The sequence below is a fragment of the Anomaloglossus baeobatrachus genome, chromosome 7, assembly GCF_048569485.1.
Source record: "Anomaloglossus baeobatrachus isolate aAnoBae1 chromosome 7, aAnoBae1.hap1, whole genome shotgun sequence".
NCBI classification, from domain to species: Eukaryota; Metazoa; Chordata; class Amphibia; order Anura; family Aromobatidae; genus Anomaloglossus; species Anomaloglossus baeobatrachus.
In genome coordinates, this window is record NC_134359.1 from 221690417 (window position 1) to 221717944 (window position 27528).

At 44.0% G+C, this 27528-nt stretch overlaps 1 protein-coding gene across 1 annotated transcript in view; it reads right to left on the reverse strand.

Annotated features, from left to right (window-relative positions):
- The window catches only part of GRIN2A (glutamate ionotropic receptor NMDA type subunit 2A), an 812513-nt gene that overhangs the window by 315394 nt on the left and 469591 nt on the right, over nt 1–27528 (reverse strand). The window contains exon 4 of the mRNA XM_075317910.1: nt 4244–4836. Within this exon, the coding sequence (XP_075174025.1) occupies nt 4244–4836 (593 nt within the window). The remainder of the gene's footprint in view (nt 1–4243; nt 4837–27528) is intronic.

A 27528-nucleotide genomic window follows, 5' to 3' on the forward strand; every position in this document is an offset into this window, starting at 1 on the left:
CCGACAAGCCTTCAACCTGTCATAACCCTTAGTCCTCCATAGCGCCGCACGACCATCTCCACCCTCACCTACTGTATCCTCACCTGTCCCTTTTAGACTATGAGCCCTCATGGGCAGCGTCTTCTCTCCTTCTCTACCAGTCTGTGCCTTGTATTGTTTATGATTGTTGTACTTGTCCTTATTATTCATACCCCTTTTCATATGCAAAGCACCATGGAATTAAAAGTGCAATAATAATAATAATAATAATAATAATAATAATAATAATATAAAAAAAATTCAGTGGAAGACAGCAGATTATACAAAAACGGCTTTTTGACAAATGCTTTTTTTGTGAAATTCAAGTAGAATTCAATTTCACTCAGATACTGTATATTCGGTCATCATTTTAAATCTCAACAGTCTTATGGAATCCATAACATAAAAGGCATCAAGTGTAAAATTCATCAATAAAAATAAGAAATAAATATCCAAATTAAAATAATAAAAAAAAGCTTATAAATATTCTCTGACTTGCCTGTACAGTTCGGATAATAGTTTCAATACATGTTCACACAGTTCATTCTTATACAGTATATCAGTCAGGTACCTGGAAGGCTTGTGTATTTCCATTTTTAATACTTATATGAACAGCAATCAAAAAGGCATTTAAGGCTAGCGAGTTGGTAGTGTTGTTATGGAAGAAGACATAGTACACAGCATCAAAAGCTTCTATACAGACTGTACAGAGCTCGATTGGGGAAAACTTCAGTGACTGAGGGTTTACATTCTCTGCATTCAGATTTTATGAAGCAGCAATTTGAGAATTAAAAAAAAAAAATTGGAATTGATCCCAAAGGAAGGAGAGTTTAAAATGTATCTCATTTTGATTTCAAATAACTCTCCTATCCTTCCCCCTCTCTTTGCTTAAAGCATCACTTCAGAGTTTTATATCCAAGGCTGTAGTGGTACTTTAAATCAAGGCCTCTTGCCGCCTGTCATATACTCACCTTTCAGTGCCTTCACCGTTTACAGACGCCACTCCGGTTCCCCGGCGCCATCTTGTGACTTTAACTTCTGACTGGACGAAAGTCAGTAGTTACATCACAAGCACCCAATGTAAGTCCATGAGAGCCAGAACGAGGCTCTCATATAGATGTACTGATTTGTGACCTCCAGCGCACTCCATGAAACACAGTAGCTGCCGGTAGGTCACAAAATCGCCAGAGTCCGATGGAGCGGCGGCAATAGCGGCTGAAGCCACCTGAAGATGAGTATACTACAGGTGGCAGGGGGCTTGTATTTAAAGCACTATTTCAGTGGTTCAATAAATAAAAATCTGGACTGGTGCTTTAACTGCAAAAAAAAGATCAAATCTATGTTGCAAAAATGACTTGTAAACGCAGCCTAAGGGCTTCTCCACACATGGTATTATGCATTAGTAATCTTTGGGCCAATACTCTATTATATCTTCCAGTTTATACCATTTTATTTATTTAGACAGAGATTATGAAAGCATCCTCTTTACGTATTGCTTCTGGAATGACTGTTCTGTTGCTGACTTGTTATTATTCATCTAAGACAACAACAAAGTTTGCTCTGTGCACATCACAAAGTACACAGCAGGGAGGAAAATAGCAGGGATGAGCTCCTTAAACAAGCATAGCAGCCTCTGCCCCCTGCTCTGATGATGCTTTGTTTCATAATCCTAACATACACTGGGAATCCTCAAACAAAGTGTCATCAGACAGGAGGTGAAAAGAAAATAGAAAAGTAGTTGGAGTAGTGAGGGAAGGATAGGGGATTGTTAATGCAAGCATAAGAAAATAGCCTACAATATGGCAACAAATAGAGAGGAGGAAAAAGACTTTGCTTTCGGGCCACCCCTTTAATGTATGTTCCATTGAACTGTGAACAGTAACAAATGTGTTCTGCATATGTGCACATCACTATCTTACATGTGCATATTATGGGAAAGTTCATATCTGCTCTCAATTTTGCTTTAGATGCCTCTAGTGCCCTGTGCCACACTTGTAATTACACCTCAACATCATTTTTAAATTGTAGATAGAAGGAGCTCACATTTCACAGTTCTTTTTTTAAACTAGATTCTTTATTTCATTACTTAAATATGTAGACAGATTAACCATGTGTCCTTGCATATCATTTAGCCTTTGCTCAGATATATCACATGGATACACATGGTGGTACGGGATATATTATGGTATCACAATGACTCAAATATATGATATATTTCTATGTTACAGACATCCTACAAATGGTATGTAGTGTACTATTGGCTGACTTGGACTGAAGGAAATAGGATATTAGGACATTGGGAATCATTTTATATATATATATATATATATATATATATATATATATATGTTCTTACTGTGCCCCTGACCTTAGTGGAGACTTCATTTGGGGGTTCTTTTACAATACTTATTGTCAGAACCAAGAAATTATAGTTTGTTTGACCATGTGTGCTTTTAGTTTTTTAAATAATGCTCATCAGAGATTGTTATTGTTGTATTTTCTAAAATAAAATGTGTCCATTTAATTTATATATTGGGAGGTGCCATCTCTATGCCAGTGCTCTTTTTCTTCTGGCCTGTGTTTCATGTAGATCATGTACCGGATGATTAACACTCCTGTTTGAATGTTCTTATTGTTGTGCTCATCTAAACATTACACTTACTTATATTTAGATTTTCTTTACCGATTTAATGATGGACAATCTTTTTAATAATCACATAGTAAAGTTGGTGTGAACGATTTGCACTTCTAAATTCATCGGGCAAGACAATGATCTGTGGCTGCTGGAAAGGAGAGGGAGTACCTTCTTTAAAGTGAACCTGTCAGGTGTAATATCTACGCAGAACTACAAGGAGTTCTGGGTGTATATTAGTAATCCCTGCCTAACTGTCCTTTTATCTAAAAGCATAAATAAAGAGATCTTTAGAAAAAGTATTTCTAAAGATCTTTTATCGTATGCTAATGAGTACAGGAACTAGTCAGAAGGGTGTTAGTTCCTGCGCTTATTCCACCCTCTTAGCATGTTAGCACGTCCACATGGCGGGCTAACATGCAATTCAATGCCCATTGCCTAGCGTTATCAGTGGTGATGCGTGTCCCTGTGTCTAATGTCACTGCAACAGATGTCAGGCAGTGCGCATGATCAGAGTCCTGGCACTTCCGATCATGCGAACTATGAAGCCGGGTTTATGCATCCTGGCTTCAGAGAAGTCTAATGCACATAATTGAAAATGCCAGGGCTTCTGATCATGTGCACTGCCTGGCATCTGATGAGGTGACAATGGACAGAGGTATGCGCGTCACCTATTGCCTAGCGTCACCCATTGCCTAGCGTCATCAGCGGTGATGCGCATACCTGTGTTCATTGTTACCACATCAGATGCCAGGCAGTGCGCATGATCAGAAGTCCCTGGCACTTCTGGTCATTAAAGCTAGTCGTCTCTGAAGCCGGAATGCATACACCTGGCTTCAGAGTGCGCATGACCGGATATGCCGGGACTTCTGATCATGCGCACTACCTAGCATCTGATTCGATGACAATGGACACAGGACGCACATCACCACTGATGACGCTAGGCAATGGGCATTGAATAGCATGTTAGCATGCTCCTGTGGGCGTACTAACATGCTAAGAGGGTGGAATGAAGACAGGAACTAACTCCCTTGTGACTAGCTCCTGTGCTCATTAGCATATCATAAAGGATCTTTAGAAATACTTTTTCTAAAGATCTCTTTATCTAGGCTACTAGATACAGGGACAGTTAGGCAGGGATTAGCAATATGCAGCCAGAATTGCTCGCAGTTCTGGGTGCATATTGCACCTTACAGGTTCATTTTAACCTGCTGGTGTCCACAACTCTTTTAGTATTTGCTGATCTAAAAATGACATAAAATTGTGCAGTATTGGCTTTTCAAAAGAAGAATTGCAGATGCTGCCAGGTAAGAGGCAGTACTCTCTCACCCATCAAAGCGGACATAGACTATGGTCGTAAAGACCATTGTCACTTAATATGTGTATATGTTCAGTTGGAAAGATATAATGTTCAAAAAGCAGAATATAAAATTATACAAACTTAGGAAAACTATTCAGCAACCTTCCATTTTCGTTAACTAATCAACTTCCCATTATGACAAGAGATACTGGTAACTATTTTCCATGCCGTCACATGCTGGTACACAGTCGGACAGACAATACAAATAATGAATACAAAATATAAAGTCTTACTCATTAAGTGTGTGAGTTGGCATCTCATTACGTTCATTTTGACCATAACAACTAGTCTTGGCTTCTGGAATTACTGAATATGTGTCCAACATGGCTGATGCAGCTGTGGTGATAATTCCAAGGCCATCTCTTACTCTGGCTTCCAAGGTGTAGTCCCAGTCGTCATAAGATACAGAAACTAATCCAGATGGAAATTCAAATGGTATTATTTCTGTGTTACCCGTCACCAGATTAGGAACAATCCAGATGTAACCGTATCCCATAAGGCCTAAGGAGCGGGATTCTTCAAAAATTCTAATTGATTCATCCTTTGAACAATAAAGGAGTATAACAGAAGAATGGATCCTCTTCAGCTGAGTAAGAGTTTGTGCATCAGTATATGATGCGTCCAGAGTAATTACATTCTGCACATCCCAATCCACAAAACTATTTTCCACAGTGTTTTTAATGAAACTTATAAAGTCTCGATATCCTGGGAAAGTGCTTGTTATAACAGAAAAAACATGCCAGTCATATTCCTCCATAATGCTAAGCATGACAATAGCTTGCTGTGTGATGGAAGCTCCAAACTGGAAGAAGGTCGACATTGCATCCTGCAAAACAACAATATAAGAAACGGTCAGGAAGGAAATTAATGCTTGACTCAATATTGATGCATTTTTAGTGAAAAATATGCAGAACTTAACTCTGTAGCTCATTGAGCTCTAAATATTGACACTGAGGTGAAAACAATATAACTGCAATGGATTTGACAGGTAAGTAATACTTTGTTTATTATTTTAGCCCTTTTGCCTGTGTCGTTACCTTTTTTCACACCTTGGAAAAACCCCTTATAGGGAATATGTCAGAAGATTTTTGCTACTTTATCTGAGAGCAGCATAATATAGGTATTGAGACCCTGATTCCATGGATGTATCACTTATTGGCCTCTCGCCCCGGCACCCTGCAGGCATTGGCAATTCGGCCACGCCACGCCCCGCCACCCTCACACAATGCACGCTAGCTCTGGCCCCGCCCCCTCCCTCCCCCCCGCGCATTCCCCGAACTGACACGGCTGTCACGGAGGTGAGTACTGTACTCCCCCCCCTCCCCCCCCCCCCGCGCATTCCCCGAACTGACACGGCTGTCACGGAGGTGAGTACTGTATTCCCCCCCCACCCCCCCCCACCCCCGGCCCCCGCTCGCACGGGAATGGTGTGGATACGTTGGTAACCATGCTCGCATGGTTACAAGCGCATCAAGGTCCTGCTGCGGCGGAAGATCCACACGCACACACTTAACAGCACACACACAAACATACACACACATCACATCACACTCACTCTCACACACACCTCACACACACCTCACACACACCTCACACACACCTCACATACACCTCACATCGCATCCACACACTCACAGCATCCGCCGATATCGCTTGCTTCTCGGCCTCGATACTGTGCTGTTGTGACCTTCCAGGACCTGACGGAGGATCACATGGCCAGAGGCATGTGGTATCTCCGGATGTTGTGAATGTCAGCGCGTATCTGCGATATCGTCAGTGTCTGTGTGTGTGAGTGTATGCGATCGGGTGTGTGTGAGTGGATGCGATCGTGTGTGTGTGAGTGGATGCGATCGGGTGTGTGTGTGAGTGGATGCGATCGGGTGTGTGTGAGTGGATGCGATCGGGTGTGTGTGAGTGGATGCGATCGGGTGTGTGTGAGTGGATGCGATCGGGTGTGTGTGAGTGGATGCGATCGGGTGTGTGTGAGTGGATGCGATCGGGTGTGTGAGGGTCGGCAGAGGAGCACGGCGTGCTGGAGGAGGCTGGGAGCAGAGAGGCTGATCATGGGGAAGGCTGGGAGGGGGAGGCTGATGCTGGGGGAGACTGGGAGGGGAAGGCTGATGCTGAAGGAGGCTGGGAGGGGGAGGCTGGGAGGAAGGAGGCTGGGAGGAGAGAGGCTGATCCTGGGGAAGGCTGGGAAGGGGAGGCTGATGCTGAGGGAGGCTGGAAGGAGAGAGGCTGATGCTGGGGGAGGCTGAAAGGAGAGAGGCTGAGGCTGGGAGGAGAGAGGCTGATGCTGGGGAAGGCTGATGCTGAGGGAGGCTGGGAGGGGAAAGCTGATGCTGGGGAAGGCTGGGAGGAGAGAGGCTGATCCTGGGGAAGGCTGGGAGAGGGAGGCTGATGCTGGGGGAGGCTGGAAGGAGAGAGGCTGATGCTGGGGGAGGCTGGAAGAAGAGAGGCTGATGCTGGGGGAGGCTGATGCTGGGGGAGGCTGGGAGGAGAGAGGCTGATGCTGGGGAAGGCTGGGAAGAGAGAGGCTGATGCTGGGGACAGAGAGGAGAGGCTGATGCTGGGAGGAGAGAGGCTGATGCTGGGATGAGAGAGGCTGATGCTGGGAGGAGAGAGGCTGATGCTGGGGGAGGCTGGGAGGGGGAGGCTGATGCTGGGGGAGGCTGGGACGAGGGAGGCTGATGCTGGTGGAGGCTGATGCTTGGGGAGGCTGATGCTGGGGGAGGCTGGAAGGAGAGAGGCTGATGCTGGTGGAGGCTGATGCTTGGGGAGGCTGATGCTGGGGGAGACTGGGAGGGGAAGGCTGATGCTGAGGGAGGCTGGGAGGGGGAGGCTGGGAGGAAGGAGGCTGGGAGGAGAGAGGCTGATCCTGCGGAAGGCTGGGAACAGGAGGCTGATGCTGAGGGAGGCTGGAAGGAGAGAGGCTGATGCTGGGGGAGGCTGGAAGGAGAGAGGCTGATGCTGGTGGAGGCTGATGCTTGGGGAGGCTGATGCTGGGGGAGACTGGGAGCGGAAGGCTGATGCTAAGGGAGGCTGGGAGGGGGAGGCTGGGAGGAAGGAGGCTGGGAGGAGACAGGCTGATCCTGGGGAAGGCTGGGAAGGGGAGGCTGATGCTGAGGGAGGCTGGAAGGAGAGAGGCTGATGCTGGGGGAGGCTGGAAGGAGAGAGGCTGAGGCTGGGAGGAGAGAGGCTGATGCTGGGGAAGGCTAATGCTGAGGGAGGCTGGGAGGGGAAAGCTGATGCTGGGGAAGGCTGGGAGGACAGAGGCTGGGAGGAGAGAGGCTGATCCTGGGGAAGGCTGGGAGAGGGAGGCTGATGCTGGAGGAGGCTGGAAGGAGAGAGGCTGATGCTGGCGGAGGCTGATGCTGGGGGAGGCTGGAAGGAGAGAGGCTGATGCTGGTGGAGGCTGATGCTTGGGGAGGCTGGGAGAGGGAGGCTGATGCTGAGGGAGGCTGGGAGGAGGGAGGCTGGGAGAGGTAGGCTGAGAGAAGAGAGGCTGATGCTGGGGGAGGCTGATGCTGGGGGAGGCTGGTAGAGGGAGGCTGATGCTGGGGGAGGGTGGGAGGAGAGAGGCTGATGCTGGGGAAGGCTGGGAGGAGAGAGGCTGATGCTGGGGACAGAGAGGAGAGGCTGATGCTGCGAGGAGAGAGGCTGATGCTAGGATGAGAGAGGCTGATGCTGGGAGGAGAGAGGCTGATGCTGGGAGGAGAGAGGCTGATGCTGGGGGCAGAGAAGCTGATGCTGGGGGCAGAGAGGCTGATGCTGGTGCAGCATGGGGGATGGAGCACGATGGGGGGGTGCGCAGCATCGGGGATGGAGCATGATGGGGGGGTGCACAGCATCGGGGATGGAGCACGATGGGGAGTGCGCAGCATAGGGGATGGAGCATGATGGGGAGTGCGGAGTATGGCGGATGGAGCACGTTTGGGAGTGCGCAGCATGGCGGATGGAGCACGTTTGGGAGTGCGCAGCATGGCGGATGGAGCACGTTTGGGAGTGCGCAGCATGGGAGATGGAGCACGATGGGGGGTGCGCAGCATAGGGGATGGAGCACGATGGGGAGTGCGCTGCATGGGGGATGGAGCACGATGGGGAGTGCGCTGCATGGGGGATGGAGCACGATGGGGAGTGCGCTGCATGGGGGATGGAGCACGATGGGGAGTGCGCTGCATGGGGGATGGAGCACGTTTGGGAGTGCGCACCTCCCCCCAACACACACACACACACACACGCGCGCGCACTGCACAACACACCACACACCACACACACACACACACTGGGAACCACAAACAACTGCCCTACACAGACACCCACACACACAGACAACGCTGCACACACACAACACCCAACACACAAACACCGCGGCACACACAAATATACGCACATACCGCACAACACACACATTGCACAAAACATACCTCCCCCCAAAACACACCACACACACACAAACCGCGCAACACACACACAACGCTACAGACACACAGCGCTCCACAAACAACGCAACACACGCAACACACATACAACACCGCTCTCACCCCCCGTCACACCCAGACAACACCCAGAACATGTACAGCGCCTACACTAACACTTGGTAACTACACACAACAACATCTATATATATATATATATAACAAAAATCATACATGAACTACACAATACATAAATTCTAGAATACCCGATGCGTAGAATCGGGCCACCTTCTAGTATTATATAAGTATTTACGGTATATTAAAAAATTTCAATTTGGAGAAATCAATTTTAATAATATAAACAGTACACAAATTCCTGATGTTCCACCAAAAGAAAAAAGATGGAAGAAATGAGGTATTGAAGAAATATGTGAATAAAACTCAATGTCAAACATAATATTTACGAATAATAGTCTTAATTATAAATGGCTTTTAACATCTATTAATCAAGCGTGGACATGACAGTACAGCAGTTAGGCTGAGGCCACAAAGGGATTAGTGCGAGTCCTCGCATGAAACTCGGCTCACGCTCGCAAACAGTTGGAGTAGAGTGTCATGCGAGTGTCATGCAACTGTGGTCCGAACGTGCGATCAGACCACAGTTGTGGAGGGGAGGACCAATGCTGGAGAGGGGAGGGCCGGCGCTGTGGAGGAGAGGAAAAGATTTATGTCCCTATCTCATCCGTTGCCAGCTGATGCGAGAATTGCACTGCTCCGTTACACCAGTGTAATGCGAGAGCAATGTGATGTTTCTCTCACCCCATAGACTTGAATGGGTGCGCGTGAAACAAGCATGCTGCGTCTGTGTTGTCAGTCCGATTAGGGCTGAGAAAATAATCGCTCATGGGAGCGATCCTATAGAGTAATATTGGTCCGAGTGAAATGCGTTTTTTTTATTGCATTCCACTTGTTCCATATTACTCGCCATGTGTGCTAGGCCTAAAGCAGATTAGTGTGTTAGGAAGCAAAAATAGTGTCATAAATGGTTTTTAGGATAGTTGGAAGTTTCAGTGTACTTCCAATTTGTGATTCACTGATTTGCCATTTCCTGGGAAACTTTGGCGAATTTCACGAATTGGAATTTCAAAGATTCTCTCATCTCTATCATATACTAATCGATTAACTAAAAGCCTCATGCGCTAAAAAAATATAAGTCAATGGTCTATTTGCACAGAGGAATGGTTACCTAATAAGGAATGGTTACCTAATACAGGACGCAATATGTATTACCTTAACATTTTTTTAACTTATCTTCTAATCCTCAATATTAGCATTTGCTAAAAGATTCTGTAAAATCACTAAGTCCATTTATTTTTGTTAATTTTTTAAATTAAAAACATTCAATTAGAAGAAATATGAATGTGGCAGATATTCAATTCCTTCATCTTCAACCACAAAAACAACTAAACAAACAAAAAAACTTCCTATCAAGAGTTTTCTAAGATGTAAAAGATGATCAGGTTCCACGCTTTGAAAATTTAGTTCAGATTTGTTAATAGAGTGCATGTATTCGAAAAACTGTGAAAAATATTTTCTGTCAATTACTTATTCTTTATATGTGTATTAGTATTTAATTAGTATTTTATTGCTGATGTTACGCCAAAAATGTCTGTTATTCTGAATTTTGGTGCTGATTTTGAACATATTAAAAGAATATTATATAGCATACTGATAAGAAAAGAAATTTGGTCCCTGAAAAATAGGAAGAGATAGCCAGGAATGAGTTGGATAAAAAATGAAATTATGAATGCTTAATTGAAAAGCCTAAACACTAGTGGTGGGCGAGCACTAAAATACTTGGATGCTCGTTTCTCAATTCGAGCTGGTTAGACACTCAGATGGCCTCAATTTGAGTAATGAGCAACGACGTTATGGAAAGTCAATGATTGGCCTGTTTGGGTTTCTGTCCACATACAGCCAGACAAAAACAGAGTATTTCCAGCAGATGGGAGGGCATTTTTTTTGTCATACTACATTCAAGAACATTGTTTTATGCCCCGGGAGAGCAATTCAGAGCCTGCAAATCCCTCCACTTGGGGTGCCTACACATTTCATACCAGAAAGCTAGCCTGTGTGTTGTGGTCATTGTTTAACGGATGACACATTTGAGCACCCACGATACTCAGCTGAGCTCCACAAGTACCTGAGTGTCCCAATGCTTGATCGAGTAACGAGCAATGCCGAGCATGCTTACTCATCACTAGTGATGAGCGAGTACTAAAAAGCTCGGGTGCTTGAGGCTCGGACCGAGCATCCCAAGATACTCTTGTACTCGGCCCGAGCACCGAGCCCAATGTTATCCTATGGGAGACCCGAGTATTTTTATGAAATGACCCCTCGGCAGCATGTAGAAACCCTAAAAATGTCACAAAAGTCTCAGAAGAGTGCTCAAATGACATGGCAACAGCATGGGGAAGACCCATTGAAGCATTTATCACTCAAAAGTCACAGCTGTGAACAATTTTATCCGAGTTTTACGCCATTTTTACGGACTCGCCAGAAAACCATTCCAAAATGACACCAAAATGAATTTTCATGGCGGAAATGTTAAGGGCACATACCCAATAGTGAGATAGAGCTGGTGTATGTTACTTTTTGAGATTACATGAAAGATTTTACGTAAAAACATTGTGTGGCTCTCCGATGTCCCTGAGAAGAGACGTACATGAAGGCCTCTTGAGTCTAATGTGCCCATTTTGAAGAAGTGGGTCTTTGTAGTATTTTCCTTTGCCAGGGAAGTCCAAAATTGTGAGGTTAAACAATGCCCCTGCATACAGACGTGCATGATGGCCTGTAAACCTGAAGTGCCCATTGTAAGGAAGTGGGTCTATTGTAGTATAGCCCTTTGGCAGGGCAGCCAAAAATTGGGAGGCTCCACATTGTCCCTGGATAGAGACGTGCATGAGGGTCTGTAAACCTGAAGTGCCCATTGTAAGGAAGTGGGTCTATTTTAGTATAGCCCTATGGCAGGCCAGCCAAAAATTGGGAGGCTCCACATTGTCCATGGATAGAGACATGCATGATGGCCTGTAAACCTGAAGTGCCCATTGTAAGGAAGTGGGTCTTTGTAGTATTTTCCTTTGCCAGGGAAGTCCAAAATTGTGAGGTTCACCAATGCCCCTGCATACAGACGTGCATGATGGCCTGTAAACCTGAAGTGCCCATTGTAAGGAAGTGGGTCTATTTTAGTATAGCCCTTTGGCAGGGCAGCCAAAAATTGGGAGGCTCCACATTGTCCCTGGATAGAGACGTGCATGATGGCCTGTAAACCTGAAGTGCCCATTGTAAGGAAGTGGGTCTATTGTAGTATAGCCCTTTGGCAGGGCAGCCAAAGAATTGGGAGGCTCCACATTGTCCCTGGATAGAGACGTGCATGAGGGCCTGTAAACCGGAAGTGCCCATTGTAAGGAAGTGGGTCTATTGTAGTATAGCCCTTTGGCAGGGCAGCCAAAAATTGGGAGGCTCCACATTGTCCCTGGATAGAGACGTGCATGATGGCCTGTAAACCTGAAGTGCCCATTGTAAGGAAGTGGGTCTATTTTAGTATAGCCCTTTGGCAGGGCAGCCAAAAATTGGGAGGCTCCACATTGTCCCTGGATAGAGACGTGCATGAGGGCCTGTAAACCTGAAGTGCCCATTGTAAGGAAGTGGGTCTATTTTAGTATAGCCCTTTGGCAGGGCAGCCAAAAATTGGGAGGCTCCACATTGTCCCTGGATAGAGACGTGCATGAGGGCCTGTAAACCTGAAGTGCCCATTGTAAGGAAGTGGGTCTATTTTAGTATAGCCCTTTGGCAGGGCAGCCAAAAATTGGGAGGCTCCACATTGTCCCTGGATAGGGACGTGCATGAGGGCCTGTAAACCTGAAGTGCCCATTGTAAGGAAGTGGGTCTATTTTAGTATAGCCCTTTGGCAGGGCAGCCAAAAATTGGGAGGCTCCACATTGTCCCTGGATAGAGACGTGCATGATGGCCTGTAAACCTGAAGTGCCCATTGTAAGGAAGTGGGTCTATTGTAGTATAGCCCTTTGGCAGGGCAGACAAAAATTGGGAGGCTCCACATTGTCCCTGGATAGAGACGTGCATGAGGGCCTGTAAACCTGAAGTGCCCATTGTAAGGAAGTGGGTCTATTGTAGTATAGCCCTTTGGCAGGGCAGCCAAAAATTGGGAGGCTCCACATTGTCCCTGGATAGAGACGTGCATGAGGGCCTGTAAACCTGAAGTGCCCATTGTAAGGAAGTGGGTCTATTGTAGTATAGCCCTTAGGCAGGGCTCCACATTGTCCCTGGATAGAGACGTGCATGAGGGCCTCAAAACATTGTTCTCATTGCAAAGGAGCGGGTCTCCTGTCGTTGTAATGTCCATTCTGAAAGAATGGGCGAAAACATTTACCACTGGGGGTATACCTGAAACAACGGCCTAACTATTGTAACGGTCATCATGGTGGTGCATGAGGAGAAGGAGGAGCAGTCCAGCGATTATCCAAAGTCCAGAAGTGTGTACCCATGGGTGAGTGGTGGTACATGGCAAATTCCCGTTACAAACTTTAAATTCCGCTCTCATTTGCTGGTCGTGTGGTGAAGTCTGGCCCAATCTAACCCTTGTTCATCTTGATCAGAGTCAGCCTGTCAGCATTTTCAGTTGACAGGCGGGTGCGTTTATCTGTAATGATTCCACCTGCGGCACTAAAAACACGCTCTGACAAAACGTTAGCGGCAGGGCAGGCCAGGACTTCCAAGGCATAGAGAGCCAATTCATGCCACGTGTCCAGCTTGGATACCCAATAATTATAAGGCACAGAGGAATGTCGGAGTACAGTTGTTCGATCTGCAAGGTACTCCTTGAGCATCTGGGCAAACTTAGGTTTTCTTGTGGCACTACCCCGCACCTCAGGGGCTGTGCTACGTGAGGGGCTGAGAAAACTGTCCCACATCTTAAAGACTGTTCCCCAACCTCTGGCGGATTGGACTTGTGCCCCTCTCGGCTGTACGCCTTGGTTATCCACTGATTCCTGACCTATGCCGCTAGCGTTTTGTGAGGGGAATGCTTTGCCTACTTCCGTGACTATGGCCTTCCGGAACTGCTGCATTTTGGCTGACCTCTCCGCTTTGGGAATAAGAGACATAAAGTTTTCCTTGTAGCGTGGGTCTAACAGTGTTATCAACCAGTAATGATTGTCGGCCAAGATGTTCTTAACGCGAGGGTCACGAGACAGGCAGCTTACCATAAAGTCAGCATTGTGCGCCAGACTCTTAAGAGCCAGTACTTCAGTATCCTGACCAACACGATGACTGAACATGCAGTCCTCCTCCTCCTCCTCCTCCCCCTCATCTACCCTGTCCTCTGGCCAGCCACGCTGAGCCGAGGATATGACTGGTGTGCATGTCATATCCTCAATTTGGCCGGAGAGTTGCTCCATGTCTTCATCCTCCTCCTCGACATAGTCCTCCACTGCATGTTGTGATGAGACGAGGCTGGGCTTTGTGTTATCACCCACACCCACTACTGTTTCTTGCTCCAACTCATCGCGCTATGCCTGCAATGCATCATGTTTGTTTTTGAGCAGAGACCGTTTTAGAAGGCAGAGAAGCGGTATGGTGACGCTAATAATGGCGTCATCACCACTCACCATCTTGGTGGAGTCCTCAAAGTTTTGGAGGATGGTACATAGGTCGGACATCCATCTCCACTCCTCAGGTGTTATGTGTGGAGTTTGACCCATTTCCCGACGGCTTAGGTGATGCAGGTACTCAACAACTGCCCTCTTCTGCTCACATATCCTGACCAACATGTGCAGAGTTGAATTCCAATGCGTGGGGACATCACACACCAGTCTGTGAGCCGGAAGATGCAAACGGCGCTGAAAGCCGGCAAGGCCGGCTGAAGCAGTAGGTGACTTTCGAAAATGTGCAGACAGGCGGCGAACTTTTACCAGAAGATCAGAAAGCTCTGGGTATGACTTTAGAAACCGCTGAACCACGAGGTTGAGCACATGGGCCACGCATGGAACATGTGTCAGCTGGCCTCGCCTCAAAGCCGCCACCAGGTTCCGGCCATTGTCACACACGAGCTTTTCTGGCTTTAGGTTCAGAGGTGTGAGCCAGTGATCTGCCTGCTGTTTCAGAGCTGTCCACACCTCTTCTGCATTGTGGGGTTTGTCACCTATGCAGATTAGCTTCAGCACAGCTTGTTGCCGCTTCGCCGAGGCAGTGCTGCAGTGATTCCAGCTTGGGACTGGTGTGGAGGGTAAAGTGGATGAGGATGCGCAGGAGGAGGAGGAGGCTGAGGAGCATGACATTCTGGAGCTGTAGAGTGTGGGTGAAACCCTGACTGAGGTAGGGCCTGCAAAGCTTAGTGTGGGAAGGACTTGTTCCGTCCCTCGCTCAGACTGGGTCCCAGCTTAAACAATATTAACCCAGTGTGCATTCAAAGAGATGTAGCGGCCTTGCCCACAAGCACTTGTCCACGTGTCTGTGGTTAGGTGGACTTTGGCTGAAACAGCGTTGTTCAGGGCACGTGTGATGTTTTGTGACACGTGGTTATGCAATGCGGGAACGGCACACCGGGAGAAATAGTGGCGGCTGGGGACCGAGTAACGTGGGACAGCTGCCGCCATCAGGTCGCGGAATGCTTCTGTCTCCACCAGCCTAAAAGGCAACATTTCCAGCGCAAGCAGTCGCGAAATGTTAGCATTTAGAACTGTGGCATGTGGGGCGTTGGCAGTGTATTTGCGCCTGCGTTGAAAGGTTTGCTGAATGGGTAACTGAACGCTGCGCTGGGACAAGGACGTGCTTGATGATGGTGTTATTTCTGCATAGGCAACTGCAGGTGCAGGGCCGGAGGAGGCTTATTCGCAGGCAGCATGGACAGGGGATTGGCTCGCATGCACAACAAGCGAAGACGTAGCAGTGACATCAGCAAGCACTGCTCCTCGACTCTGTTGTACATCCCACAAAGACGGGTGCTTGGCTGACATGTGCATGATCATGCTGGTGGTGGTCAGGCTGCTAGTTTTGGTACCCCTGCTGATGCTGGCATGGCAGGTGTTGCAAATGGCCTTTTTAGAATCATCTGGAGCCAACTTAAAAAACTGCCAGACTCGGGAAGACCTAACATTTGTACAGGCACCTTGTGTTGTGTTGTTGTTCCGGGGAATGGTTGCCTGACTTCTGCCTGGGGCCACCACCCTGCTTCTTACTGCCTGTTGGGATGCTACGCCTCCCTCCCCCTGTGCACTGCTGTCCTCGCTCTGCATATCCTCCTGCCAGGTTGGGTCAGTTACTGGATCATCCACCACGTCGTCTTCCTCTTCTGCACCCTGCTCCTCCTCCTGACTTCCTGACAATTGTGTCTCATCATCGTCCACCCCTTGTTGAGACACGTTGCCAACTTCGTGAGAACGTGGCTGCTCAAATATTTGGGCATCTGTACATACAATCTCCTCATGACCCACTTCAACAGGAGCTGGCGAGAGGCCAGAATGTGCGAATGGAAACGTGAACAGCTCTTCCGAGTGTCCAAGTGTGGGATCAGTAATATCCGTGGACGTGTACTCAGCCTGGTGGTAGGATGGAGGATGAGGTTCTGAAATGTGTGGTGCAGTATCACGGCTACTGACACTTGACCGTGTGGAAGACAGAGTGTTTGTGGTGGTGCCAATCTGACTGGAAGCATTATCCGCTATCCAACTAACAACCTGTTGACACTGGTCTTGGTTCAAGAGCGGTGTACTGCTGCGGTCCCCAAGAATTTGGGACAGGACATGCGAGCGAGTAGATGTGGCCCTTTGTTGTAGCGAAATTAGAGCTTGCCCACGACCTCGGCCTCTGCCTGCACCACCATCATGTCCACTTCTTTGTTCGTTGCCAACGCCCTTGCGCATTTTGCAATGCTGTGCTGACGTGTATTCACTAGACTTGTGCGTTATATCCAAGTTTGTGCAAAACGCACACAAGTGCACCTGAACGCTGCCACCAACAGGCACACACGTGCGGTTGTTAAATGCAAGCACGGACGCACTAAGAACCTAACAGGTTTTTAGGAGCGACAATTACTGAGAAGTTTGACACTATCAGACACTGCTGACTGACGTGTATTATTCACTAGACTTGTGCGTTATATACTAGTTTGTGCAAAACGTGCACCTGTACGCTGCCACCGACAGGCACACACGTGCGGTTTTTAAATGCAAGCACGGACGCACTAAGAACCTAACAGGTTTTTAGGAGCGACAATTACTGAGAAGTTTGACACTATCAGACACTGCTGACTGACGTGTATTATTCACTAGACTTGTGCATTATATACTAGTTTGTGCAAAACGTGCACCTGTACGCTGCCACCGACAGGCACACACGTGCGGTTTTTAAATGCAAGCACGGACGCACTAAGAACCTAACAGGTTTTTAGGAGCGACAAATACTGAGAGGTTTGACACTATCAGACACTGCTGACTGACATGTATTATTCACTAGACTTGTGCGTTATATACTAGTTTGTGCAAAATGTGCACCTGTACGCTGCCACTGACAGGCACACACGTGCGTTTTTTAAATGCAAGCACAGACGCACTAAGAACCTAACAGCTTTTTAGGAGCGACAATTACTGAGATGTCTGACACTATCAGGACTGTTTTAGACTGTGTACACCAGCCCCAGATATGATGAAGGCTGGTATACGGTCACCACTAGGAATGGCTATATACCCTGCCTGCATACAGCTACAATAGTCCTGAGAAGGACTCTTCTGATCACTAGCCTGTATTCCGACCTGGCTATACCCTGCCTGCCCTGCCTGTATACAGCAACAATAGTCCTGAGAAGGACTCTTCTCCTGTACTCCGACCTGGCTATACCCTGCCTGCCTGTATACAACTGCAATAGTCCTGAGAAGGACTTCTGGTCACACTGTTTGCAGCCCTGCTACAGAAATAACTATAAAGGGCCACAAACCTTTCCCTGAAGCAGCAACACTCTCCCTGCACTGACTGTCTGGATGGCTGTGTGCAAAGCACAGCACGCCCGCCGGTATAAAGGCTCGGTCACACTGTGCGGGCCGGCCAATCACTGCAATTCCACAACTAACAGGGCTGTGGCATTGCAGTGGTCTGCCAGCCAATCCCTGCATGAGGGCTGGCTCTCAAAAGAGCGCCAACATGCAGGGATGAAGACCACGAGTAAAACACGAGTATACCCGCCGAGTAGCCCGAGTACAGTGATACTCGTGCGAGTACCGAGTAGTGACAAGCATACTCGCTCAACACTACTCATCACTACTTAGAACCTAATAAGAATATAAGTCTTGATAGAGAAAAAATGTGTATTGCTGTTAGACAAAATTATCTTGATGGCAACTAATAATAACACTATAAACACTAAAACGGAAACATGAACGGTGGAAATTAACAGAAGAGTTCTACTAAATTCACATATTTGCTTGTATATTAGTCAACAAGTAGTTAGCAAAATTTAGTAACTATGTCCAATTTACTCTCAGAGTCATCAACATTTTTCAGTTGCCCATTTCTGCAAAACAGGGCAACAACTCTTTTGCTTGGCAACATTTATAATTAGCTTTCTTAGAAGATGAGACAAAGGCATCATTTTGTTATTTTAATTTCTTCTGTCATAGATTATTAAAAGTTTGTTTAAAAATAGCAAATCAAATAGTCACACTTTTTGTATCTACTTTTTACAAAAATATTCATCATATCAGATCTGAAAAGTGACAAAATTCCTATAAAAAAAAAAAGCAGTTTACTAAATTTTGGTTGCTGCTCTGAACTAATTTACTATTTAATGCTTGAGTCAAAATTGCTTTAATAATGTTACTGAAAGTGAAAGACCAAGAAACCACACATTCACGTTCTCAATTAACTTCTTCTGTGACTTTTTATATTGATACCATGAGTTCTCCAAACTCTACATCAAAAAGTGTTGGCCACTGTCCAGAGCAATTACCCATAAAATTAAAGAGAATAATTACACAATTCACTTACATTTTAGAAGAACATCATCCAACAAAGGGATTCTAATAATTAAGGGGAATATATTATCTTTTAACATGCCCTGGGTGTCCTCTGCTGTAAAGCCTCAAATGGTTTCCTGCAGCAGAAGTAATGTAATCTTTGCTGTTTTATCACCACTGTCTTCTCAGCGAATAGTAAATTATGATAGGTTTATCATGTCTGGGCACAAACCTTTGGAGTTAGAACAACGGGAGATGGAAACTCAATTAGTTTTATTTAGATTTGAGTTTGCTTCAAGTGCATATAGAGTATTTTTGATGACTTTGTTGACAATCTTTGCAATCAGTGAGAGCTTGACAGTTTTTAATAAGATGATAAACAATGTTATTTATGAACTTTTCTTTTCCATAGAAAAGAATTAGAATTATTTTAAAATTATTATTGATTACTGTTTTTTTATTATTATTATTATTATTATTATTATTATTATTATTATTATTATTATTATTATTATTAGTAGTAGTAGTAGTAGTAGTAATAGTAATAGTAGTAGTAGTTGTAGTAGTAGTAATAGTAATAGTAGTAGTAGTTGTAGTAGTAGTAGTAGTAGTAGTTTTAGTAATATCAGCAATCTATGCCTTTGTAAATCAAATTTATTAACACTAGTTTGGTTTGACAATATTCATGTTAATGATCTCTAGGGAAAGATTTAGAAATTACAAGTGTATAATACTTGTTTAATAGTCATACTGTTAGCTAGATGTCTTGTTTCATTCAAACATTTTTTATTTAAATTAATTTAAATATATTAACCTATATGTGTTAAAGGATTTATCTAGAATCTCTGAATCTTTGTTTATATTATGTACAGTAGATAGCACTATAGATTTAAAGCCTTTTGCAATTTAATATTGAGAAACATTCTTCTGAAATTGTTCCATATTTCTTAGATGAAGTTGTTCACAGTGTTGAATCTCTGACCTTCTTTGCTTCTGAGAGACTCTGCCTCTGTAACATGCTCTTTTTATATTCAGTCTTATATCTTAGCTGAAAATTTACACTCGAGGTGCTTTTCATTGGTAACTCTTAGGGGTACTTTGCACGTTTCGACATCGTTACCGAAATATCGTCTGGGTCACGGTTGTTGTGACGCACATCCGGTGCCGGTAGTGACATCGCAATGTGTAAATCCTAGGAGAGACGATGAACGAGTGAAACAGTCAAAAATCGGTGATCTGTGTCACGTCGTTCATTTTCATAATGTCGCACCTGCTGCAGGTACGATGTGGTTTGTCACTCCAGCAGCGTCACACATCGCTGTGTGTAAACCCGAAGGAGTGACAAACATCTCTTTACCTGCGTCCCGACGGCAATGCGGAAGGGAGAAGGTGGGTGGGATATTATGTCCTGCTCATCTCTGCCCCTCCGCTTCTATTGGCCGGCCGATTAGTGATGTCATGGTGACGTCACGGTGACGCTGAATGCACCTCCCCCTTGAAGGAGGAATTGTTCGTCAGTCACCGCGACGTCGCCGACCAGGTATGTGCGTGTGATGCTGCTGTAGCGATAATGTTCACTACGGCAGCAATCACCACACAACGATTGTGCGACTGGGGCGGGTGCCATCGCGCTGGACATCGCTAGCCAATTCTAGCGATGTCGCAACGTGCAAAGTACCCCTTACTTTTCCTGCCTTTTGCTAACCTTGTCCCAATTTTTTGAGATGTGTTGCTGGCATCAATTTCTAAATGAGATAATTTCTTTTTAAGCAAATAGAAAAACTTCTGATTTTCAACTTCAGATCTGTGTTCTTTGTTCAGTACATAATATAATCAAAAGATTTAGAGATTCTAGATAAATCCTTTTGCACAAGGATCAAAGCCGACAATCAATATTGGTTGATATTCACTTTTAGGATTGCTATTTTCAATAGGTGTTAATAGAGTTAAAGACTTCTTCCTCTCTGAAAAGGCTATCTGTATATAAAAATTGGCATCACAGATAACATAGAAGTGGACTCCCGCACTCTCATAAGAAGATGGTCAGCAATAATGGTTAAATCGTGATTTTATTATTCAGAGATCACATCTCCTTCTTCAGATAAATCACACATATACATGATGTAGATGTGTGATTTATCTGAAGAAGGAGATATGAACGTGCAAATTTAATTCACACAAGCAAAGCTGTGCTCAGGTACGCTCGGTGCTCAGCCCTGTGCGAGCTGCTTGCAGTGTTTAAATGCTTCGCACTGGGTGTAACAACAGCGGGATCACATGTAGTATGCAACCAAACATAAAAATTTGAGAAACCCTGCCCACCCTCCCCCGGAAGAATTCTGCTTATGGCTGGCTGCATGTGGGTGGAGACTCAAATTACAATCAGTGTTTCTGACCCTCCTTAGGCAAGGTTCGGACACGTGGAGGTTTGATTTGTTTGCTGCCAGCAAACCGAACCTCTAAAGGTTCGGTCAACTTTACTGATCAGCCCAAATATTAAAATTCTGACCAGTCTCCTTTTATAAGTTAGTAACTCTTGAAAGCTTCAATATTTCCCAGTAATTTTGAAACTATTTCTTTGAGATACATTGTCCTTCAGGTTAGTGGTAAATTTTTTATTTATTTATGAAAATATCAAACATTTTGAAAATGTTTCAATTTTCAAACTTTGAATTTATATGCCCATAGACAAGATAATTATTTCACACAAAATCATTAATAAATAACATGTTCACATGTGTACTTTCAATCAGCATAATTTTTTAAACATTTTTTTTTGTTAGGAAGTTAAAGTTTAAGAGTTAGTTTAGGAGTTAAGTTAAGGATTAAAAATGTATCATTCATTTCTATTTTTCCAATAAAATTAACAAAACCAATTATTTTAGAGACCACATCACAATTAAAGTAACTTTCAGGGTCCTATGTGACAGAATATACCTAAAGTTACACTGTTTTAAAAACTGCACTGCTCAAACTACTCAAAACCACATTCAAGAAGATCAATAACCTTATAGGTGCTTTACAAGAATTAAAGCAATGTGGAAGGAAAAAATGAAAATTTTACTATTTCTAACAACTTTCTCATTTTCACAAAAGTAACAGGAGACAATTTGTAGTTCTACTGGTGGAAAACTACTGTTTGAGCACACGGCAGGGCTCAGAAGGGAAGGAGCGCTATTTGAATTTTTGAGCACAATATTGGCTAAAATAAACAGCAGACACCATGTCACATTTGCAGAGCTTCTTATGTGCCTAAATAGTGGAGACTTCCCACATGTCACACCATTTTAGAAACTACACCCCTCAAAGAATTTATCTAGATGTGTGGTGAGCAATTTTAGCACTCAAGTGATTCACGGATATGCATAACATTGGGCTGTAAAAATACAAAAAAAATGTTTCCACTAAAATGTTGCTTTGGCCCTAAAGTTTCAATTTTCAAAAAGGGTAAAAGGGAAAAATGGACCATAGAAATTGTTGTACAATTTCTCCTGAATCTGTCAAAATGCTATATACAGTTAGGTCCAGAAATATTTGGACAGTGACACAATTTTCGCGAGTTGGGCTCTGCATGCCACCACATTGGATTTGAAATGAAATCTCTACAACAGAATTCAAGTGCAGATTGTAACGTTTAATTTGAAGGTTTGAACAAAAATATCTGATAGAAATTGTAGGAATTGTACACATTTCTTTACAAACACTCCACATTTTAGGAGGTCAAAAGTAATTGGACAAATAAACCAAACCCAAACAAATTTTTTTTATTTTCAATATTTTGTTGCGAATCCTTTGGAGGCAATCACTGCCTTAAGTCTGGAACCCATGTACATCACCAAACGCTGGGTTTCCTCCTTCTTAATGCTTTGCCAGGCCTTTACAGCCGCAGCCTTCAGGTCTTGCTTGTTTGTGGGTCTTTCCGTCTTAAGTCTGGATTTGAGCAAGTGAAATGCATGCTCAATTGGGTTAAGATCTGGTGATTGACTTGGCCATTGCAGAATGTTCCACTTTTTTGCACTCATGAACTCCTGGGTAGCTTTGGCTGTATGCTTGGGGTCATTGTCAATCTGTACTATGAAGCGCCGTCCGATCAACTTTGCGGCATTTGGCTGAATCTGGGCTGAAAGTATATCCCGGTACACTTCAGAATTCATCCGGCTACTCTTGTCCGCTGTTATGTCATCAATAAACACAAGTGACCCAGTGCCATTGAAAGCCATGCATGCCCATGCCATCACGTTGCCTCCACCATGTTTTACAGAGGATGTGGTGTGCCTTGGATCATGTGCCGTTCCCTTTCTTCTCCAAACTTTTTTCTTCCCATCATTCTGGTACAGGTTGATCTTTGTCTCATCTGTCCATAGAATACTTTTCCAGAACTGAGCTTTCTTCATGAGGTGTTTTTCAGCAAATTTAATTCTGGCCTGTCTATTTTTGGAATTGATGAATGGTTTGCATCTAGATGTGAACCCTTTGTATTTACTTTCATGGAGTCTTCTCTTTACTGTTGACTTAGAGACAGATACACCTACTTCACTGAGAGTGTTCTGGACTTCAGTTGATGTTGTGAACGGGTTCTTCTTCACCAAAGAAAGTATGCGGCGATCATCCACCACTTTTGTCATTCGTGGACGCCCAGGCCTTTTTGAGTTCCCAAGCTCACCAGTTAATTCCTTTTTTCTCAGAATATACCCCACTGTTGATTTTGCTACTCAAAGCATGTCTGCTATCTCTCTGATGGATTTTTTCTTTTTTTTCAGCCTCAGGATGTTCTGCTTCACCTCAATTGAGAGTTCCTTAGACCGCATGGGTTCTGGTCACAGCAACAACTTCCAAATGCAAAACCACACACCTGTAATCAACCCCAGACCTTTTAACTACTTCATTGATTACAGGTTAACGAGGGAGACGCCTTCAGAGTTAATTGCAGCCCTTAGAGTCCCTTGTCCAATTACTTTTGGTCCCTTGAAAAAGAGGAGGCTATGCATTACAGAGCCATGATTCCTAAACCCTTTCTCCGATTTGGATGTGAAAACTCTCATATTGCAGCTGGGAGTGTGCACTTTCAGCCCATATTATATATATAATTGTATTTCTGAACATGTTTTTGTAAACAGCTAAAATAACAAAACTTGTGTCACTGTCCAAATATTTCTGGACCTAACTGTATAGTAAAAAACTACTTTTGAGGTACAGTGCAAAGTTCAGAAGGGAAGAAGCACCATATTGGAGTTCAGATTTAATTGGAATGATTTGGGGGTGTCATGTTATATTGGAAGAGCCCCCAACATGCCAAAAAAAGACCACAAATTAGTGACACCATTCAACAAACTATACCCTTCAATGAATTCATCTAGGGGTGCAGTGGCAATATTGACAGCAGAGCTGGGCCATAAATTGTTTTTGTTATTAGGCGATGAAAAAAAATAATTCCTTTTTTTTCACTAAAATTTTCTTTTAGCCTCAAGTTTTTAATCTTTAGAAGGGTTAATAAGAAAAGAATGGACAGCACAGTTTGTTGTGTAATTTTTCCCGACTGCGCCAATACTTTCCATGCATTTGGGAACTACTTTTGACCCATAGTGCAAAGCTGAGAAGAGAAGGAGCACTATATTGGACTTTAAAATTTGTTGAAATAGTTTACAGACACCATGTCACATTGGCAGAGCCTCTGAGGTTCTGAGGTGCCGGAACAGCAGAAATACCCCACAAGTGACCACATCTTATAAACAGCTCCCCTCAATGAGTTCATCTAGGGGCGCAGTGAGCATATTATCCACAGATATGTCACAAAATGTTATGCCATTGAATGGTGAAGAAAAATGAATTACGTTTGTAACACAATTTCTTTGAATGTGGCAATACCCCACATGTGACTTGTACAGTACTGTTTGGCCAGACGGCAGGGTCAGGAGCGCTATTTGACTTTTGAATCATAGATATTCCTACAATAGCTTGCGGCCTACACATGCAGAGGCCCTAAATACAAGAACAGCAGAAACCTCTCAAATTACCACATTTTGGAAATTTTACTCCTCTGGAAATTCATCTACTGGCATAGTGATGATTTTGTGTCAGTAAAACTCCCATGGAATCAAGCACAGTGGATGTTACAGTATTAAAAAGTGCAAATAATCTCCTGTGGTGTCCAGTACATTGTACTGCCTATACATTGTGCCCAGCTCATACTACTAGAGACATACACCTAGTAAATTAAGTGGGTTCCCCTCACTATAAAAAAGCACAACATGTGGACAGTAACTTTGGTTTAGGCACATATTGATGATCAGAAGGGAGGGATTTGGGAATGCAGATTTTGATGGACTTCTTTTTGGGGGGAGCCATAGCGCTTTTTCAGAGCCTTTGTGCTACCAGTAATATGAAAGCCCCATATATTTCCTTTAACAGAAAATTAACCTGAGTGGGGATTTGTTTTTTGTGGGTTGAGTTGAATACTATTAGATGCAATTTGGGGTACAGAACATTTTGGATCAGTTCACATTTATTCACTATCCCAGGCAAAACCGGGTACTACAGCTAGCACTCTATAATAACCTTCAGACTTCACTCCACTACTTTACAATTTATACTTACTGGCCCTAAGTAGTAAAAAAAACCCCACTATGCTCATCTACCGGGGGGTACCATCAAGTGACTGCTGCAATTAGTCTGGTAGATTATTTTTTTAACCACCCTGGGCCTATTAAGCATAATTTGTAAACCAGGGTACAACCCTTTTAAACACTTTTATATTTCTAGTCCATATAAAGTCAACACATAAAACAATTTTCCCTTATACAAAAATTTGTCTCATAAAGTGCCTGTTAGTATGTTTTACATATTTTACGTATATACTCTCCTTTACATATGTAAAAAACATTTTCAGTTATAATAATAGTGTAGAAAATAGCACCTTTATTTTCGCCACCACAGTTCTGTAGATTTTTACACTAGGAGCATAATAACACTTTCAAATCAAAAACTGACATTGAAATTAATAAAATGTCTTTGTATTACAAAGAAACTGAAAGAACATCATGATAATAGAAAACTATTGTGATGTCCCAAGACTTGACATTCCTTCTGGTTCCACCATATGGAATGTCCAATAATTCAATGGTCCACTGCCCAATGCCTTCAAGAGAATGGTGACAGATTGTGCAGCAGGAGATATGCGGTTCGCACACATATCATGCCAGAAGACAGCAAACTATAAATTTACAGTACTATATATGTCCAGTAGATAATTAGCGTTACTGGGATGCTTTGTTATCTACGGTATAACACTCTTTTCTTGACACTTTTACATAAGGCCAGTGCAGAACAATGGCAAACTGCAAGGTCTTCACTATTATATACAGTTAGGTCCAGAAATATTTGGACAGTGACACAAGTTTTGTTATTTTAGCTGTTTACGAAAACATGTTCAGAAATACAATTATATATATAATATGGGCTGAAAGTGCACACTCCCAGCTGCAATATGAGAGTTTTCACATCCAAATCGGAGAAAGGGTTTAGGAATCATAGCTCTGTAATGCATAGCCTCCTCTTTTTAAAGGGACCAAAAGTAATTGGACAAGGGACTCTAAGGGCTGCAATTAACTCTGAAGGCGTCTCCCTCGTTAACCTGTAATCAATGAAGTAGTTAAAAGGTCTGAGGTTGATTACAGGTGTGTGGTTTTGCATTTGGAAGTTGTTGCTGTGACCAGACAACATGCGGTCTAAGGAACTCTCAATTGAGGTGAAGCAGAACATCCTGAGGCTGAAAAAAAAGAAAAAATCCATCAGAGAGATAGCAGACATGCTTGGAGTAGCAAAATCAACAGTCGGGTACATTCTGAGAAAAAAGGAATTGACTGGTGAGCTTGGGAACTCAAAAAGGCCTGGGCGTCCACGGATGACAACAGTGGTGGATGATCGCCGCATACTTTCTTTGGTGAAGAAGAACCCATTCACAACATCAACTGAAGTCCAGAACACTCTCAGTGAAGTAGGTGTATCTGTCTCTAAGTCAACAGTAAAGAGAAGACTCCATGAAAGTAAATACAAAGGGTTCACATCTAGATGCAAACAATTCATCAATTCCAAAAATAGACAGGCCAGAGTTAAATTTGCTGAAAAACACCTCATGAAGCCAGCTCAGTTCTGGAAAAGTATTCTATGGACAGATGAGACAAAGATCAACCTGTACCAGAATGATGGGAAGAAAAAAGTTTGGAGAAGAAAGGGAACGGCACATGATCCAAGGCACACCACATCCTCTGTAAAACATGGTGGAGGCAACGTGATGGCATGGGCATGCATGGCTTTCAATGGCACTGGGTCACTTGTGTTTATTGATGACATAACAGCAGACAAGAGTAGCCAGATGAATTCTGAAGTGTACCGGGATATACTTTCAGCCCAGATTCAGCCAAATGCCGCAAAGTTGATCGGACGGCGCTTCATAGTACAGATGGACAATGACCCCAAGCATACAGCCAAAGCTACCCAGGAGTTCATGAGTGCAAAAAAGTGGAACATTCTGCAATGGCCAAGTCAATCACCAGATCTTAACCCAATTGAGCATGCATTTCACTTGCTCAAATCCAGACTTAAGACGGAAAGACCCACAAACAAGCAAGACCTGAAGGCTGCGGCTGTAAAGGCCTGGCAAAGCATTAAGAAGGAGGAAACCCAGCGTTTGGTGATGTACATGGGTTCCAGACTTAAGGCAGTGATTGCCTCCAAAGGATTCGCAACAAAATATTGAAAATAAAAATATTTTGTTTGGGTTTGGTTTATTTGTCCAATTACTTTTGACCTCCTAAAATGTGGAGTGTTTGTAAAGAAATGTGTACAATTCCTACAATTTCTATTAGATATTTTTGTTCAAACCTTCAAATTAAACGTTACAATCTGCACTTGAATTCTGTTGTAGAGATTTCATTTCAAATCCAATGTGGTAGAATGCTGACCCCAACTCGCGAAAATTGTGTCACTGTCCAAATATTTCTGAAAGTGAGCTCAGGGAGGCCAGAAACCTCTTTTCTCTCTTTGTCTTTCTCTTTTAATGTGTAACCTCTTATGGAC